This window comes from Anolis carolinensis, chromosome 2, assembly GCF_035594765.1.
Source record: "Anolis carolinensis isolate JA03-04 chromosome 2, rAnoCar3.1.pri, whole genome shotgun sequence".
NCBI lineage: Eukaryota > Metazoa > Chordata > Lepidosauria > Squamata > Dactyloidae > Anolis > Anolis carolinensis.
In genome coordinates this window covers 195,225,138-195,243,209 of record NC_085842.1, presented here as the reverse complement: position 1 = coordinate 195,243,209, position 18,072 = coordinate 195,225,138, and the positions used below count along the sequence as shown (strand labels likewise).

General features: G+C 39.1%; 1 protein-coding gene across 3 annotated transcripts in view; it reads left to right on the top strand.

Moving 5' to 3' along the window:
* tyk2 (tyrosine kinase 2) overlaps positions 1 to 18,072 on the top strand; it is a 58,709-nt gene that overhangs the window by 23,513 nt on the left and 17,124 nt on the right. For all 3 annotated transcript variants that reach the window (XR_010003203.1, XM_008103089.3, XM_062971479.1), the window contains exons 4-15: positions 507 to 660; positions 1,425 to 1,588; positions 2,972 to 3,356; positions 4,888 to 5,082; positions 6,082 to 6,239; positions 6,622 to 6,739; positions 9,281 to 9,473; positions 11,897 to 12,003; positions 12,721 to 12,897; positions 13,418 to 13,505; positions 14,536 to 14,663; positions 17,193 to 17,328. Coding sequence is in view for 2 of the 3 variants with exons in the window: in XM_008103089.3 (XP_008101296.2) it covers positions 507 to 660; positions 1,425 to 1,588; positions 2,972 to 3,356; positions 4,888 to 5,082; positions 6,082 to 6,239; positions 6,622 to 6,739; positions 9,281 to 9,473; positions 11,897 to 12,003; positions 12,721 to 12,897; positions 13,418 to 13,505; positions 14,536 to 14,663; positions 17,193 to 17,328 (2,003 nt within the window). In the remaining variant the exon portion in view is untranslated. The remainder of the gene's footprint in view (positions 1 to 506; positions 661 to 1,424; positions 1,589 to 2,971; positions 3,357 to 4,887; positions 5,083 to 6,081; positions 6,240 to 6,621; positions 6,740 to 9,280; positions 9,474 to 11,896; positions 12,004 to 12,720; positions 12,898 to 13,417; positions 13,506 to 14,535; positions 14,664 to 17,192; positions 17,329 to 18,072) is intronic.

Sequence of the window (18,072 nt, the reverse complement as noted above, 5' to 3'; positions counted from 1 at the left end):
GTCTGGGGGAATATAATATAAAACTAACTGACACATATTAAAATATACATAACTTAAAACTCTGAAGCTTTGTTTGAAGTGAGTGAGGTCAGATTTTGTCCATGTCAATTTCATCACTGAAAACTATTACCAGAAGTTGTTAACTCATAAGCAGGAGTGCTTTATCTTTTAGAAAGTATAGAGGGCATTTTCTCACCCAGTGATTACCTTCATTGCACATGGGCTTTGTTGTGTACCCTGAACAAGGTTTGTGATCTCCTTTAACATTGCATCTAAACACAAACAGGGGAAAGTGGAAATCATTTCAAAGAAATATTTTTTGATATGTTTAACGTTTTCTGATGTAATTTTTTAAATATAGTAAATACTTTTCAAGCCAGAACCATTTGTCAGAGTTCTTCCTTATGGTTTTCCTATGTGATTTCGCTAGTGTGAATACAGTTTACCGATGTGACTAGTGCAGAATTGGGACCATTGTACTAACTGTAACATAATCATTCTTTCAGGTATTATTTCCGAAACTGGCATGGAACAAATGACAAGGAGCCAGCTGTATATCGCAACGCTCCTCGATCAAATGACTCAGAGGATAAGTCTCAAAGGGGTGAACAAGGCAGTGCCATACTGGATAAATCATCATTTGAGTATCTCTTTGAGCAAGTATGAAGCTTTGTTGATATTATTCTGTACAGGTTAAGTCTGCTGTGAGTCAAGGGTGATATATTTTTCCCCACCCCTTTTGCCATTGCTATTTGAATTTTTTGGATACTCTAAATGAAGCTGTCAGACTTAAATACTCTTTGAGCTCTGAAGCCATTAGAAGGCAACACCACATTGGAGAACAATGCTACTTGTGTCTCAGCTGTCTTCTAGCTACCATTGGCACCCTAGACCACAGTGTGCTTTAAATAATGCCTAGAAAGCAAAGAACTGCAAGAACCAAACACTTAGAGCCTAGATAACAGATTACGTTTGATTATAGACAGTAGTTCTGGAGTATGAATTCAGGAAACAGAGACCATGATGAGACGAAGAGATAGGGAAAAATAATAGTTATAATTAACTTTGGGAGTTTTAGTTAATTTCACAAATAATAAACCAGCACAAAAGACATAATTAAACAGGGCATGTCAAGAAAGGGTTGGAGGACTCTAGTTGCCAGAAGATGGTATCAGTTGTCAATAGATCACTGTTCAGGTTGCCCCACCCCTAAATGTAGCCATATTTCAGTGTTCTTTATCTTGTGCAATTTCCAAGTAAGATAACCTTCTGCAGAAAAGTAAAAGTTGCTTTCTCCAAATTATTAGGCATGCTAATTTCCTTCTATCCTCATTTGAAGCCTCACTGTGAGCAAAATCCATTTTTAAACCTTCTGATTTGCAAATCTGCTTCCCTCAATTTTGCTCTTGGTTATTCTTTTGCAGGGGAAATATGACTTCATTAATGATGTTGCCTCCCTAAAAGATCTTCGGACAGAGCAGGAGATTCACCAATTTAAAAATGAGAGCCTTGGGATGGCTGTCCTCCACCTCTGCCACATTGCCCTCAAGAGTGGCCTCTCCCTTGAAGAAGTGGCTCAGAGAACAAGGTGATTCTTAGGGCGATGAAAGTCAAAGACATGTGGATACTATGTTCCCCAGCCATATAAAATGAAATTCATATTGAGAGAGTTGCAGATATTGTTCATGGTGAAAACATATTTTTCAGAAAATGTTTCTGCACTGCCTCAAGTTGCAATTCAAAAGGGTAGGTTAGGATTTCCCATTGTGTATTGTGGTTGAATATCTAATTCTCCCAACTGATCATATTGAGTTAATCTAAGAAATGCGGTTGGCTATGATGAAGGCCCACAAGCAAAATATTGTAATAGCAGTTGTTCTTATAATTTGACTCCCAGCAACTGGTAATTAGAGGTAAACTGCATCTGAATTGTATGTGTTTCATTCAGCTGTCATGGAAAACTTATATTGCTAGAATTATTCCTGTATGAGGAGGACTCCCAATACACAGTGCAAGGAACTACAGCATATCATAGGTCTCAATTTCAAGTCCCCGAATGTTTAAAGGCATCTGAATTGCATCTGAATTGGATGTGTTTCATTCAGCTGTCATGGAAAACTAATATTGCTAGAATTATTCCTGTATGGGGAGGACTCCCAATACACAGTGCAAGGAACTTCAGGATACCATAAGTCTCAATTTCAAGTCCCCGAATGTTTAAAGGGCATGCGTCTTCCCATTACCCTTTATGCACACTAATTTATCAGCACTGTTGTGTGAAGTGCACTTCATATTTCCCATCTTGAGAAATGTAGAAGAGAAATGATTTTCTATTAATGTTAAAATAATTGCCAGTATATTGCCAATATATGACCAAATGAAGTTGTGGGTATCAGAGCATTCACCCTTAAGTAGTTCTTATTTTTCCCCATACCTATTGGATGCCTTCAAAGAGCTGATTGGAACATATTCAACTTTGGACTACTCTAGACCTTGTAGACCTAGTTTATCAAGCATTTTTCTAGATTCTAGAAATGCAGTTTAATCGTTGGATTGTTTTGAAGAGGAGTCTGAAGTATTGGTCCAAACACTGGAAATATTATTATTTAAGTATCTCACTGTGGGAGGCAGAGTTTTAGCTTTATAATGTGTGGGAGACAGAACACGTCTTCCACTTGTAGAAAATCCCAAATTGAATCTCTGGCATCCCCAGTTAAAGAATTTTGGGTATGGAAGAAACCTCTATTTGAGTAAGATGTGTCATCATGTTCACCACATCTGTGTGTGTGTGTGTGTGTGTGTGTGTGTGTGTGTGTGTGTGTGTATGTATCTATACACACACACACACACACATTTGTTGGCATATCTGGGTTAACTGGCACAACAATGGAAGAATCTTAGCGAGAGGCATGTTGTGCATATGTGTGGGTGCAGTAGGGAATTGCTAATTGGCTCTTTGCATCCTTCTTAGCTTCAAGGAGTGCATCCCACGTTCCTTTTGTCGTCAGATTCAGCAGAACAACTATCTGACAAAGTTCCGCATAAGGAATGTTTTCAGGAGGTTCTTGCAGCGCTTCCAGCGACACACAATGAGCACCGGCAAGCTGACAGAGCAGGATATCATGCACAAGTACCTGGCCACTTTGGAGAACTTGGCTCCTAATTTTGGGAGCGAGCTTTTTGCCGTCCTCTCCTTGGAGACAGTTTCAGAGGGTGAAAAGCTGCCACTTTACATCAATGGTGGCCATACGCACCTGGAGAACTCTCACACCTCATCTCCCAGTGACAAGCCTGCCACCCATGAGGTCCTGGTCACAGGCACAGATGGCATTCAGTGGAGACCCATTTCTCCTGAGGTACGATGACTTGTGAGAGAAAGGCGAGGTAGAAATGAAGTTGATTATTATTAATATGAATATGGTATAAGACATAATTGCCGCCAGCTCAATGTAGGTATTAAAAAAACAATAATCAAAGTAGACAGATATGGAGAGGGTAATTGCCAGGCTGCTGTTGTTGCTTTGTGGTTTTGAGTTGATTCCAACTTGTGATGAACGTACACGGTTTTCTGAGCAAAATTCATACAAAGTATGTTTGCCACTGTCTTCCTTTGTTGCTGAGATGTGTCATGCCCAAAGATTTTATGGCCAAACAAGGATTTGAAACCTGGCCTCTAGAGTCCTAGACCCCTTCTATACTGCCATATAAAATCCAGATTTTCTGCTTTGAACGGGATTATATGGTCGCATAGACTCATATAATCGAGTTCAAAGCAGATAATGTGGATTATCTGCTTTGATAATCTGCATTATATGGCAGTGTAAAAGGGGTCCTAGTTCAACACTCAGACCATTGCATCACATTACCACATTGGCTTTTATGTTATTGACTTTTTTTGTTTGTATTGTTTTTAGTTCTTCTAGCTGTTTGAGGGAGGGGAAACCGGGAGAAACAAATATGGGAAAAACATTGAGGATATTACAGGCAAGATAATTATTTTTCTCTATACTTTGCAGCATGTGGCTTTAATATGGCTTTCTATCTAGGAAGGTAGATTTTAAATGATAGATTATAACATATCTCTTACTGAGAGAAATAGCCATTCAATTTGAAGACTATGACAAAGAAAAGTGGGTTTTTCACCATACTTGTTATTTATTTCGTGTCAAAAGCATTGCATAATAAAGAAGTTTAAAAGTGATAAAATAAAGGAATCACAAGCAGCTAAATAGTTTTAGACCAAAAGCGGGCAAGAGCAACCGTGTTGTCCATAGCTTTAAACAACTCCTCCTCTGTACATGAGGCAGGACATTGTGGGTAAGCATACATATGCTGAGTTGTTTGTTCTGCTCCATAGTCACATAAAGTGGAGGATTCCTCCTGGTAGTGCCATCTTGCCAAGTTGTCTTTTGATACTGAATAATGTCATTTCTTCTCCCCATTTGCTATCTTTTGTTCAACTTTCAGCCTTAAGAATGTTATGAGCTGATGCACTTGCTTGTATTTGTTTCAGTTAGTTGTTATAGAGATATTATCCTAATATTTTAATATTTCCATCTGCCCATAGCCCAAAATAACTATAAACATTTGTATATCTCAGCCACAGAATGGTGGCCTAGTTGGCACAGGTGGGAAAGCTTTAGTTTGTTAAAAATATGGTCATCCATATTGTGGTAGTAAGGTGAAATGGATTTATAGGATATATGTATCCTTAACATTCTGAAAGTAAGAGTAAGGAGTTTATCTGAAAGGATCCTTCCGTTTTTTTTCTGACTATGCTCCTTATTTGCCGACTGGTGGGACAGCTAGCCCAAATTTACTGTTTTCACAGCTATAATATTGGAATCAGTTTCGAGAAGGTGCTAACTTCCTATCTTTGTCTTGCAGAGATTGCAAAGCTATCATCACAGAGGTTATTTGAGCAGGAAGGTAAAGATAAAAGACTATAAATCCAAGGGTCCCAACCAATCAGCGGAGCACCATGATCCCAAATGGGTGCACTTTTGTGACTTCCAGGAGATCACACACATTGTTGTGAAAGACTGCAAAGTCAGCATTCACCGTCAAGACAATAAGTGCCTGGTAGGTGGTGGCTTGCTCTTCTGCTACAGGTATTAATTACCAGATATTATTATCTGTCCTAGTTATACCTTTATTTATTTATTTATTTATTTACAGTATTAATATTCCACCCTTCTCACCCCGAAGGGGACTCAGGGCGGATCACAATGCACATATACATGGTAAACATTCGATACCATTAGACACACAACATATATGGACAAACACATATAGACAGACACACTTCTGGCTTCAAGAGGGTATGCTCGATTACAGCCACAAGGAGAGCTACCGCTTCACCATCCACTTGTGACACCAAGTCCTTGATGGAATACTTCCTCATACTTCCGCACGCTACTGGAGATTTTTATGATGTCGTAAATTAGTTAAATTAGCCTCCCTACATAAACAGTACCTATATTCCTACTTGACAGATGCAACTGTCTTTTGGCTGCATAGGTCAACAGCAAGCTGGACTATTAATGGTCAGGAGCTTACCCTGACTCAGGCTGACTTCGAACTCATAAGCTCTCGGTCAGTAGTGATTTATTGCAGCTGGCTACTAACCAGCTGCACCACAGCCTGGTCCATAAATGGGTGGGAGAGGAGCTGAGCAAAGCCTGGCTGTGGTAAATAAAGATGATTTTGTGTTAATGGGGCAATAGGTCAAGGTCTTTTAGGGAATGCAAGAAAAGGGGCATTGGTGATGTACAATTGGACTTCTGTATCTATGGATGTAATTATCCATGCCTTGAAAAGATTTTTTGAAAATTACCAAAGCAAACCTTGATTTTGTCATTTTATATAGGGGCATAAATTTCCTGCATCACTATATATATAATAAAAATTGAGCATTCATAGATTTTGGTATCCATTGGATATTCCAGAAGATACCAAGGACCCACTTCAGATATTCATGATATTGTTTCCCTGTGACTTTCAATTTTTCCTTGGGGCTTTTAACCCATCATCATGACTCTGAACTAATATGCTTCGTTTTCTTTTTTTCTTTTTGTTCAGGAGCTGGCTCTTTTTTCCCATGATGTTGCCCTCTCCTTAGTTTCCCTTGTAGATGGTTATTTTAGATTGACAGCGGACTCTAGCCACTATCTGTGTCATGAAGTAGCCCCACCACGGCTGGTAATGAGCATACAGAATGGTATCCATGGACCCATGCAGTAAGTGTCATCTACTTAATGTTCATGTGGTCTGCCCTTGTTTTTCATTGTCTCCTTGTTTTATTTTGTAATGGATATTAATATTTATTGTATTGCTTATTGTATTGTGATGTGCTGTTCTTTTATATGCAGTTTATATTGTATTGTCTTGGGCATGGCCCCATGTAAGCCGCCCCGAGTCCCTGTTGGGGAGATGGTGGCGGGGTATAAATAAAGTTTTTTTATTATTATTATTATTATTATTATTATTATTATTATTATTATTACTTCAGCTGTAAGACATTCTGTTGTCACATCTGATTTGGTTCTAGGTATTTCCACAGATGCTTTGAAATTCTCCCTCCCTCCCCCCCCCCCTCTCTCTCTCTCTATTTCTATCTAGTGAGGAATTTATTTTGACTAAACTAAAACGGGAGAAGCAGGAAGATGGTCTGTACATTCTACGTTGGAGTGTCCTTGATTATAGTAGATTGATATTGTCGGTTATGAGGAGAGACCAGGTAAGGCTGCTACTGGAGATTTATGTGATGCAGAGAGGAATTGGAACTGCATGCTAAACAGATGGGAAGTGGAAGCAGCCAGACAGTTCTCAACTGTGGCTTTCCTGTTATGCGCCTGGAAGCACAAACTGTGATTTGGTTTTGGTGTCACAGGAGTTCACTGTGGAGTTTTATTACTAGGTCAGCTAAAATTATGAAGTGCCTGGCATTCATGGCCTGAAAAATTAGGTTTGCTAGTGGAACTACATGCTGAAGCATTACCATAGTTCAGCACTGTAAGACAATTTCTTATTTGCCTCAGATAAACAGAGACAGCAATATTAAAACACTTTAATTAACATGAGTGCATTTCCAAGAAACTTTAAGAACATTAGTGATACAGAATAAGCTACATTTCTGTGAATTATCTTGCACAATTACTGTGTAATAACAGAGTGTGTATTTTATTATTGCTGCTGCCAGAGAAACTGAAAATCAATACAATGTATTTTAGATAGGTAATTACTCAACTGTACCTTTTTTCTTGATCTTTTACTGACACCAGGATGGACTTTGAGACATTAAAAGAGCCACATGGCTATAAAAAGCAATCTTGAATTATGTTTTGAATGTTGTCATGTGTAATAAACAGTCCCTTTCTCCAATGTAGTCAGAATTGTTAGAATTACAGTAGAGTCTCGCTTATCCAGCATAAATGGGCCAGCAGAACGTTGGATATGCGAAAATGTTGGACAATAAGGAGGGATTAAGGAAAAACCTATTAAACGTCAAATTACATTATGATTTTACAAATTATATACCAAAACATCATGTTTTATAACAAATTGACAGAAAAAGCAGTTCAATAGTAGTAGTAATAATAATAATAATAATAATAATAATAATAATAATAATAATAATAATTGTCGATGTAGCAATCCCAAGTGACAGCAGGATTGAGGAGAAACAACTGGAAAAGCTGACACAATATGAGGATTTAAAGATTGAATTGCAAAGACTCTGGCACAAGCCAGTCAAGGTGGTCCCAGTGGTGATCGGCACACTGGATGCAGTGCCTAAAGATCTTGCCTGCACTTAAACACAATTGGCGCTGACAAAATTACCACCTGCCAGCTGCAGAAGGCCACCTTACTGGGATCTGCATGCATTATTCGCCGATACATCACACAGTCCTAGACACTTGGGCAGTGTCCGACGTGTGATCCAATGCAACAGCCAGCAGAGTGTCTGCTGTGGACTCATCTTGTTGTGTTTCAAATAATAATAATAATAATTAATAATAATAAACTTTATTTGTATACTGTCCTATTTCCTCAAGGGACTGAGAGCTGTTTCCAATACCATAGCAAACATACAACAAGTTAAAACCATACAGCAGTTAGAAAATAATACCACATGAACATAAATACATAGGACATATAATCAGTTAACAAGGAATTAAAACCTAATGACAACAGCTCCATCAATAAACCCATACAGTACCAGGGTAACATACAGTATTTATGAATTTAGCACCAAAATATCACAATGTATTGAAAACATTGACTATTAAAAATTGACTACAAATAAATATAGAATTGCATAAAATGAGCTTACAGTAACAACATTGTTGGAAGTTAAATCCGTAAAAAGTTCAGTCCTAGAAAAACAGCTATGGATCCGGGCGGGAGGCAGACTGCGTTGGATAATCCAGAATGTTGGATAAGCGAGACTCTACTGTATTTTTAAATCAGTTGCAGAGCTTGGGGCATTTGTCTGGACATTCCTATTTGTTTGGTTTACTACTGAATATAGTGCCAGCGTATAGCATCTGATAACACTATGTAACACAATTTTTGTTCCTGGCTTATAAATGTCACGTCCTAGTTGGTTCTATCATACAAACTTTGCAAAAGTTTATTAAACTACAAAAAGTTGTTTTTGCTGGACATCCTGCAGCATATTTTGTTATAGATTTTCAAGGAATGTCTCATCGAATCTCAATCAATTCAACATAGTTTGTTGCAGCCACAAAAACATAGTTTCTGGATTATAACAACTACTTTCATAGTAAGTACCACACAATTAAAAAGGAAATAACACTTTCAAACCAATAACAGATTTTTTCAAATTTTGCTTGTGGCTGCCACAAACTGTTGAATTGGTTGAAACTCAGTGAGATATTCATTGGCGAAATAAAGCAAAATGTGCCGTAGGATGTCCCACAAAAATAAAGTGTTTGCAATTTAATAAACCTTTTCCATGTTTTATGATAGAACCAATTAGGAAATGACATTTATAACCCAAGAACAAAAATCATTTTACATAGTGTTATTTATAATGCTTTTAACTATATTTAAAATAGTCCTAGGTTTAATTTAATTTAGTGTTTATTGTCTTTAGGTTTTGAATTGTATATGGTACTGATTTTAGCCCTGTTTGCTGCTTTGAGTCTCTTGGAAAAGAGAAAAAGCAGCAAATGACAACAACAATAGTAATGATGTTGGTTGTCTGTATACACTGGTGCTCATCTCTTTTTCTATTATCGCTTATTTACCCCAGAGTTCCCAGACTCATGATGCCACAAGTTACAGACAGTTCCGTATCCAGAAGAAAGAAAATTCCTATGTACTTGAAGGCTGGGAGCAGGAATTCTCTAGTGTCCAAGAACTGATAAATGCTCTGAAAGGCTGTACTCTAAGATCTGGAAACGAGATCTTTACTATGCGGAGGTGCTGTGTCCCAAAGCCAGGAGGTACAAACTATGTCCCATGTTCAAGAAACTTTCTTTTTATATAGTATGTTATATTGTGAAATTATCCACAGAGAAGGAGAAAGCAGAGATGCCACAGCAGTACAGTACTGTATATTTTGGGGAGAGATAGGCCCTCTCGCACAACATATGGCATTTTGCAGTGCATCTCAAGACCTGATGAAAGATGGATGGATTTCAAACTATTTCATACAAATTATTACTACGTAAGTGCATCAGGACTGGATGGAGGCGTACTCCTTGAACTCCCCATCTCTTCCACTGTGTTGTTATTTTTTGGCCTTGTTGCCTTCCATGTGCTGGCAGGCCCACGTCTACAGCAAGGAACCTCCTGTTGTCAGTAGGGATCACCACGTGCTGTAGAATCCTGTTTAGGCAGGCTCCATGTGCAAATGAAGGTCTGCAGATATTCCTCGACCCATTTGAGGAGACAGGGCCAAGCATTTGTGTTGTGAAGAAGGGAGGACGCCAGCAAGTACTTGCCCACTGACATTAGAGGATTAATTTCAGGGCTGACTCTATCATCCATGCAGAATAAAAGGAGCCTTGTGCAGCAGATTTTTGGTGTCACATTAGTATCCTTACTAAGTTGGAAGAGAGTGGGATTTTGTGTGGGAACCATTTGTTTTTCTCTTCTGGGCAGCGAAGTGTCTTGAACTGGACCTGACTACTGTCAGGAGTAGCCTAAACAGAAGAGAGTTGTGGTTGCAGTAAAATGATGGTGTCTTGTTTAAGGGCCAACATTAAGCAAGTCTGCATTGAGAATACTGTGGAACCTCTACTTAAGAGCATCCCAGCTTAAGAGCATCCCAACTTTAGAGCTTTTGAGTTAAAAGCAGTTGCTCGGCCCTGGTTTTGCTTTGACCTAAGAGCGGCATTTTGAGTTAAGAGCTAGTGCCAGAGGGAGCGCTAGCACAGGAGTACAAACTTTTAGGGCTTCAAGGTAACAGCCCCATGCCTCGGGCTCTTGTCTGCTTTGTGGGATTGCTGTCTGCTTTGCTCTTATCTGCTTTGGGAAATTGCTGTCCGCTTTGCTTTTGTTCGCTTTAAGGAACTTTGGGTTAGTTGATTTTGTGGGGGTTTTATTCTTGGATGTTTGGCTTCATGAAGAGAAAGAGAGAGTGAGGAAGATCAAGGGAGAGAGGCAGGCAGGAATGAGTACAGTATTTTAAAGAAAAGGATGCTTCTGCCTCTTCAGTTTATGCTTTCTTGCCACAACTTTGTGCTTCTACCATTTTAAAGTTGGTCTTTCTTTTTTTATTCTTATATGTGAATGTGCAGGTTTTGCCTTGCAGTTTCACTGGCCAACACACATTTTGTTGCCTTAAATGTACTTCCTTGCCACAGCTTAGTGCTTCTACCATTTTAAAGTTGTTCTTTCTTTTGTATTGTTCCATATGAATGTTCATTTATACATTATTTATTATTTGTAAAGTACATTTTCTTGTTTAAAAACACATAACAAAAAGGGGGGTTGAGGGGCTGGAATTGATTAATATCATTTCAATGGGAAAATTCACAGTGAGATAAGAGTATTTTCGCCTAAGAGCCCACTCACTGAACAAATTAAGCTCTTAAGTCAAGGTATCACTGTAGTGGAAGCAGCAGCAAAGATCTGCCACTTTTTATTGTGCTTTAAGTATACATCAGGGCCTTCAGTGTCTTTGACAGTGTTTACTAGCGATAATAATAAATTATGGGTTGTTAGAAGAACAAGCAGAATACAAGAATCAGGGTTTTGTACATTTGATTCCCCTCACCGCCAGCACTTCTTCATTTATCCAATAAGGGAAACTGTGATTTGTACAAGCCACGTGTAAGAAACCAGGATGCCACATTAATATAGTTTCACACATTCAGATTAAGCCATGGTGTGATGGATCTGAATCATTGCACTGTTCAGTCTTGCCTTGATGTGTCTTGGAGCTAAACAGCTGCTCTGTTGTGTGAATGCTTAACATTTATTTCACAGGAAAAAGTGACACCTCTCAAACTGTTTATTTTAGTATTGTTCCTCCCGGGGTACCTGGAGTACTGCTGGAATTACATTTAAGCATTTATTTTTAGGTCTCAATTCTGCTTTGCGATCTGGTGTTTTTTTTTTCTTGCAAGGGAGGACAAAATCTCAGTGTCTTACAAGAAACCATATTTAGCAACAGGATGTCAAGAGAGAAGTTGTCTTCCAGAGTGAATGCTGATTGCATTTGTTTGCATAATGCTTTGAAAAACACATTGGTTTACAAGTTCCTAAACCATATATGCCTCCCTGAGCAAAAGAATTCAATAACTTGTTGATTATACTGTAGCAAATACAATTTTCTATCTGTGACCAAAGTTGCTACAAATGATTTGCTATCTAGTGTGACTTCTTATAAATGATCTTTTTGACTGATCTGTTTTTACAGAGATCTCTGACTTGCTGATCACACGAAAAATAAAGGACAGCACCCGACAGATTTTGAATTTGACCCAGCTGAGTTTCCATCAAATCCGGAAAAATGAGATCACCCAGGTCAATATCGTTCATTTGTACCTGTTGGAAGATTATAAGAGTATAAAAACTTGGAAATACTCTAATGATTTATTTCAATGCAAATAAATGTTAAGATTCAATCACCCAATAATTTCAATACTTAATGTCAAAATCTTGGCTTAGAACTGGTGTGGGCGAAGCATGAAGCTTCCCTAAGGCTATTTTTGCAGATTCCCCCAAGTCTTTCAGGCCAAAAAAGGAAGATGAATTGCCACCCCAGGAAACCTTCTAAGAATGACAGATTTGCCTTTTAAGTAGATTGCAGGGTCTCATATATGATATACTGTATAATTAAATAACGAACATATTTTCAATACCAGGAGTGAAAATGTAACCATTACAGATTTTTTCCCCAATGGGATTTTTGGGAGGTATGAGTTTTTGCAGCCCCATGCCAGGGATAGAAATCTGGCCTCCAGACCTGCCAGAGTTGTCCATCGTTGGTTGAATGGCTTTTGCAAAGATGATTTAGAATTTATTAGCCTAGTTAGCTTCTGGGGCCCTCAAGGGGTTGGAAATGCAGTTTATTGAATTTAAGTAAGATTTACTCATTTACCTTAAATTATCTCCTTAGCTCAGAGCAAATGGAAGACACATGGGAGACTGAGATGTTGAGAAGGCATGAGGTGGCAGTGATACATTTCGGGCAAGATAGAATTTTGAAACCTAATGCAATGATGTACTCTTTTCCTCCAGAGAGCACACTTGGGACAAGGGACACTTACGAACATTTATGATGGTGTGTTACATGTATGTGGTGGAGCCAGTGGTGATGATGAAACAGAGTACTTCTCCACTGAACAGAACAATAACAACCGTGAAGTGCACGTGGTGCTGAAGATGCTGGATCCCAGTCACAGGGACATTGCCCTGGTGAGCAGAAGGAAGGGGGATTGGGAGCACAGACTCATACCTGCCCTCTGCTGCTAAACTAAATAAAAAACTCATGGCAGTGACTCTGTGCGTGCATATTCAGGGTGTTATATAATGCAGTAAATACACATGAAGCAAAACTAAATAGCTTTATTCAAAAGATGTTCATAAAGCTTATTTATCATACCTTCACGATGTATTTGTGATGAAAACCATAAAGATGGGAATAGCATTTATTGACTTTGCACAAGAGTAAGTTAACATAAATGAATGCAAAACAAGTGGAATAGGTAGATAGAGCCATACCATGGCTGCTGCTGCTCAATCGCATAGTTGTTTCTGACTCTTCATGACCTCATGGACCAGTCCACGCCAGAGCTCCCTGTCGGCCATCGCCGCCTCCAGATACCATGGCACTCTGTGTTTAATTACTGTGAGGTTGGGAAAGGCAGGGGGCTGCTCATATTGTGCACCCTGGATAGCAGTCTTTATGTGATGGTCTCGCTTCTCTTCTCTGCAGGCATTCTTTGAAACAGCCAGCTTGATGAGCCAGGTCTCCCACATCCACTTGGCCTTTGTACATGGAGTCTGTGTATGGGGCTCAGAGAGTAAGTATTCACAACTACTGTCAAATGGCTGAGTCCAGCACTTCTGGTTCTGTGAGATATAGTGGTCTTCCGTTCTAAGCTGCTGTACAGTTCAGTGTTGAACTGCTGCACTTCTCTGGTATATTAGTGTTGGACAACCATACCTTACCCATGTTTAATCATATACAATGGAACCTCAACTTAAGAGCATCCTAACCAAAGAGTATTTTAAGCTAAGAGCTGTTACTCACCCGAGGGGTTGTTTTGACATAAGAGCATAAATTTAAGAGCTCATTCCAGGGGAGCGCTACCGTAAGAGGATGGGGCTTTAGGGCTTCAAGGGAGCAGCCTCCGTGCCTCATACTCTTGTCAACTTTGGGAGATTGCTGTCTGCGTTGCTATTGTCCGCTTTGAGGAACTTTGAGTCAGTTGATTTTGTATGATTTTTATTCATGGTATGTTTGGCTTCATGAAGAGAGGGAGGGAGGGAGAGCAAGAGAGAGGGGGAGGCTGGAATTAGTACATTATGGAGAAAAAAATGTTTCTACCTCTTCACTTTGTGCTTCCTTACCACAACTTTGTGCTTCTGCTTCTACCATTATAAAGTCGATCTTTCTTTTTTATTGTTCCACATGAATGTGCATTTATACATTATTTGTTATTTATAAGGTACATTTTCTCATTTAAAAACATGTAACAAAAATGGGGGATTTGGGGGGCTGGAACAGATTAGTAGCATTTCAAGGCATTTAAAAGGGAATGTTCGCTTTGAGTTGAGAGCGATTTAAGTTAAGAGTTTGGTCACGGAACTAATTAAACTCTTAACTTTTAGATATCACTGTATTGCCAGGTTTCTTTGAGTGCTGCTGTCTTTATTTTTCTAGCTAGTGATCCATCCTCATTTTGTTGTACTTCTTAGATTATCCAAAGTATCCTTTTCCTATTCCTGCTCATCATTTGAAACTGTCTGGTACTATATTATTGTGAAATAAAGACACTAAAGCTTGCTTTGCTTCATAATTCTTATTTTCCCTCCTTTTTTTGCTTTCAGATATAATGGTGGAGGAGTACGTCGAGCATGGCCCCCTGGACGTCTTCCTAAGGAAAAACAAAGGGCGGATAATGGTGGGCTGGAAATTCACAGTCGCTGCACAGTTAGCCAGTGCCTTGAGTTACTTGGTAAGTCTTATGTCTTGAAGGCTGGTCCTTGATGGTAGTTGGACACTAATATCCCCCAACCCCTGACAGAACTCAAAGTAGCCACAGTTAGCCCACTCTCTTGATTTAAAATGAGCCTATACAATGTTACTTTTTTGTGTCAGGAGTGACTTGAGAAACTGCAAGTTGCTTCTGGTGTGAGAGAATTGGCCGTCTGGAAGGACGTTGCCCAGGGGATGCCCGGATGTTTTGATGTTTTTTAATCATCCTTGTGGGAGGCTTCTCTCATGTCCCTGCATGGAACTGGAACTGATAGAGGGAGCTCATCCATGCTGTCCCCGGGTGGGATTTGAACCTGGCCGCTTTCAGATCAGCAACCCAACCTTCAAGTCACGAGGCTTTAATCCACTACTCCACTGTATATTAGCTTATTTCCTTCTTAATTCCAGATATAGATGATCTTTGACATTCTTATGTGGGAAGCATATCATGCTTACTTTCTGATATCTTCCTGGCAAAACAATGCCTTTTATAAACGCTCTGCAATCTTCAAAGAAAGAAAGGAAAAACCAATTCACTCTGTGTAGACTAGAGTAATTCCCTCTTTGCTGAAGTGGATAATAAATTTACCTGGCTAATTTAGCTACAATCAAACCCACAATTTTTGAAGGGGATAAGCCAATTTAAATGGGAATTTACAGATTTTGGAAATTGCTCTGTGATTATTTTGACTAATTTTTATCAAAGGAGCCATAGGAATTTTCCTTCCCACCCTCACTTTTTTGTTTTGTTTTGTTTCTTTTTAACTTTTACAACAGACTGCTATATTTTCTTGGAAATCTTGACTGTTTCTCTTCTTGATGTGGTTGCATTCCGGTCCACTCTTAGTTTTGAACTGTTTGGACAATTTCAATTGGAATCTAAGCAGCCTGCTGTTTTGGGGCAATGGAATGGAGAAAAATAGGAATGGTGTGCATTTTCAATATAATAATTTTGACTTATTGGGTCCTGCCTTATTAAAAATTGGCAAATAGAAGCAGCCAGATTTACTTCAATAATAAACAGACAAAGGATTTCTAGGAGCTGAAGTCCAAAACATCTGGAGGAGCACAGTTTGAGAAACACTGGTGTTAAAGGGATAATTTAGTAAACTTTTGTGTGAAGTCTGTCTTACTTGTGAGTTAACTAGTGGAAAACACAAAATAGGGACTATGTATGGATGCAGTGAGGATTAGAGAACTCGGAGATAGTGAAACCCAACTGAGAAAGAGGCCTGGGACTGAACAGTCGTTAGTGTTAGTTAGGAAGAGATCTTGAAACATGAGGAGAATCTGCCTGAAAATGACAGAGTATGTCTGAGACTGATGGAAGAGAGACCACAAGGTAGGCTGTATGTCAGAAAGTGTAAAGGGCAATTGTTTTGCTGTTACAATTTCTCATTTATAATGGTGCAATGGGTCAGAATTAGGAATGTGTTAAAACTTACTCTGTTTCTCCCACGGCAGAAAAGTTGTCCCTTTTTTGTGGAGTGGAGGTTTGCTCCTGATGCAAACCCATCCGGATTGAGAGGAGTGCTTCAGTGCTGCTCTGTCCCTCTTCCCACCAATGCTTGGCTTTCCAAACAGGATCTCAAAACTACTTTGCCTCATTGTTCTTTTTCCATTTTATACATTGTGGCCTTGGCTATACCAACTGTGATGCCCTGTTGCCTTTTAAGCAACTTATCACAACAGCACCAGCTGCTGCTAATCTAGGGAATCTTCTTAGAGTATTTGGATCAATTGAACTATAGGCACATGTCTGTCCTATAATAATTTAATTGTCAAGCTGTCCCCCAGAGAATTCTTGGAATTGTATTTTGGATCACAGAAATGTAAATGGTTATGTGTTGTAAAATTTCCAGGGACAAAATGAGCCAAACTAGAGGTACTAGGTGAATTGGCATTCCTCTTTGACAACCTTCTGAGCCCTTGTGTCTTACGCTGCATCTACACTGACTATTTAATGCAGTTTCAAACTGACATTTAAGAAAGTAGTTTCACTGTAGTTATACATAGGAAATCGTGGAACCAGTTTGAGGCCTGGATGGTGACTGCATAAACCACAGAGCACTAGTGCGCATTAAGGATTTCTTTTTGTGTACCTTTGTGGGAGTTTGCTGTCTTGTCACCACAGTTTGAAGCTAGCTTCATACTGGATTATATGGTCAGTGCAGTTGGGACCTTTGGCTTGAAGTTTTCTAGTTTTTATAGGGCAGGTTTATTTCACATGATGTAATGAAAGGGAACTGAGCTATAGGCGATAATCTGGTTACTTACAGGGAGTTCACAGAGAATTCCCACGATGTGTTCTTCAATTGCTCAATCAGTAAACTTCCTATTCAGTACTTAACTATCCTCATGGGGAAGCTGAGTCACAATAGAAGAGCAAACATGTTGCTTACATAGAATTGAAGGTGAAATATTTTTCCATTTCTTGTGGTCTTCCTTCTAGCATATGCATGACTTGTGTCAGAGATGGGGCTTTTCATAGATGGTTTTCATTTAACAGGAAGGCAAAAATCTGGTACATGGCAGTGTATGTGCCAAAAACATCTTGTTGGCGAGGAAAGGCTTGGAAGATGGCATGCTGCCCTTCATTAAACTCAGTGACCCTGGGGTCAGCTTCACTGTGCTCTCCCGGGAAGGTAAGCCATCCTTTTTAATACTGGATAATTTGTTCCTTCTTCCAAGATACTTTTTTGTGCAGGTAAGGTTGATGGAATTAATTTGGACACACAGCATTACAAATTGTCATGGGGAGGTCTCTTGTGTTAGTATCAAGAGTCATTTCATCAGTAGTATATAGTGTGATCCCTGTATCCATGGGGTATACATTGGAAACAGGGAAACATGAATAATAGCATGAATAATACCTTATTGAAATGAACAATTTCTGCCATGAAATACTAGAAAATTGCTCTGAAGGAACCTGGAAAATTCCTAGAGAAAGCTGTATTTTGTCAGATACTAGAAGGTGAAGCCACAAGGATCATATAGTTCCATCTCAGAAATTGAGTGGAGGTGGAATGGTTTTTGATTAATGATCCTGTACCAGTTAGGATTCTGATTTGCTCCTGTAGAAGCAAGTGTGATTTCAGAAGCAACCTTGTTCACACCACCTGCCCACCTGCCAAAGCAATACAGGCATTGAAACCTTTATATTTGTGCTCTCTCATAGCTAGTTTGGCCCATGAAAATTCCATGTAGCTCTTTGGAGAATAAGGAAAGCCATTGGTAAACTTCTTCTTTTTGAAATTGTCTTATTCTTTCTAATAACTATAGCTGTCCATCACACCTTGTGGCAGTGAATTCCATAAGCTGATCGTACACTGTCTGAGGCAGCGGTTCCTTCTCCTTGAGTTGAACTCAACTGCCAGTTGGTTTGGTTA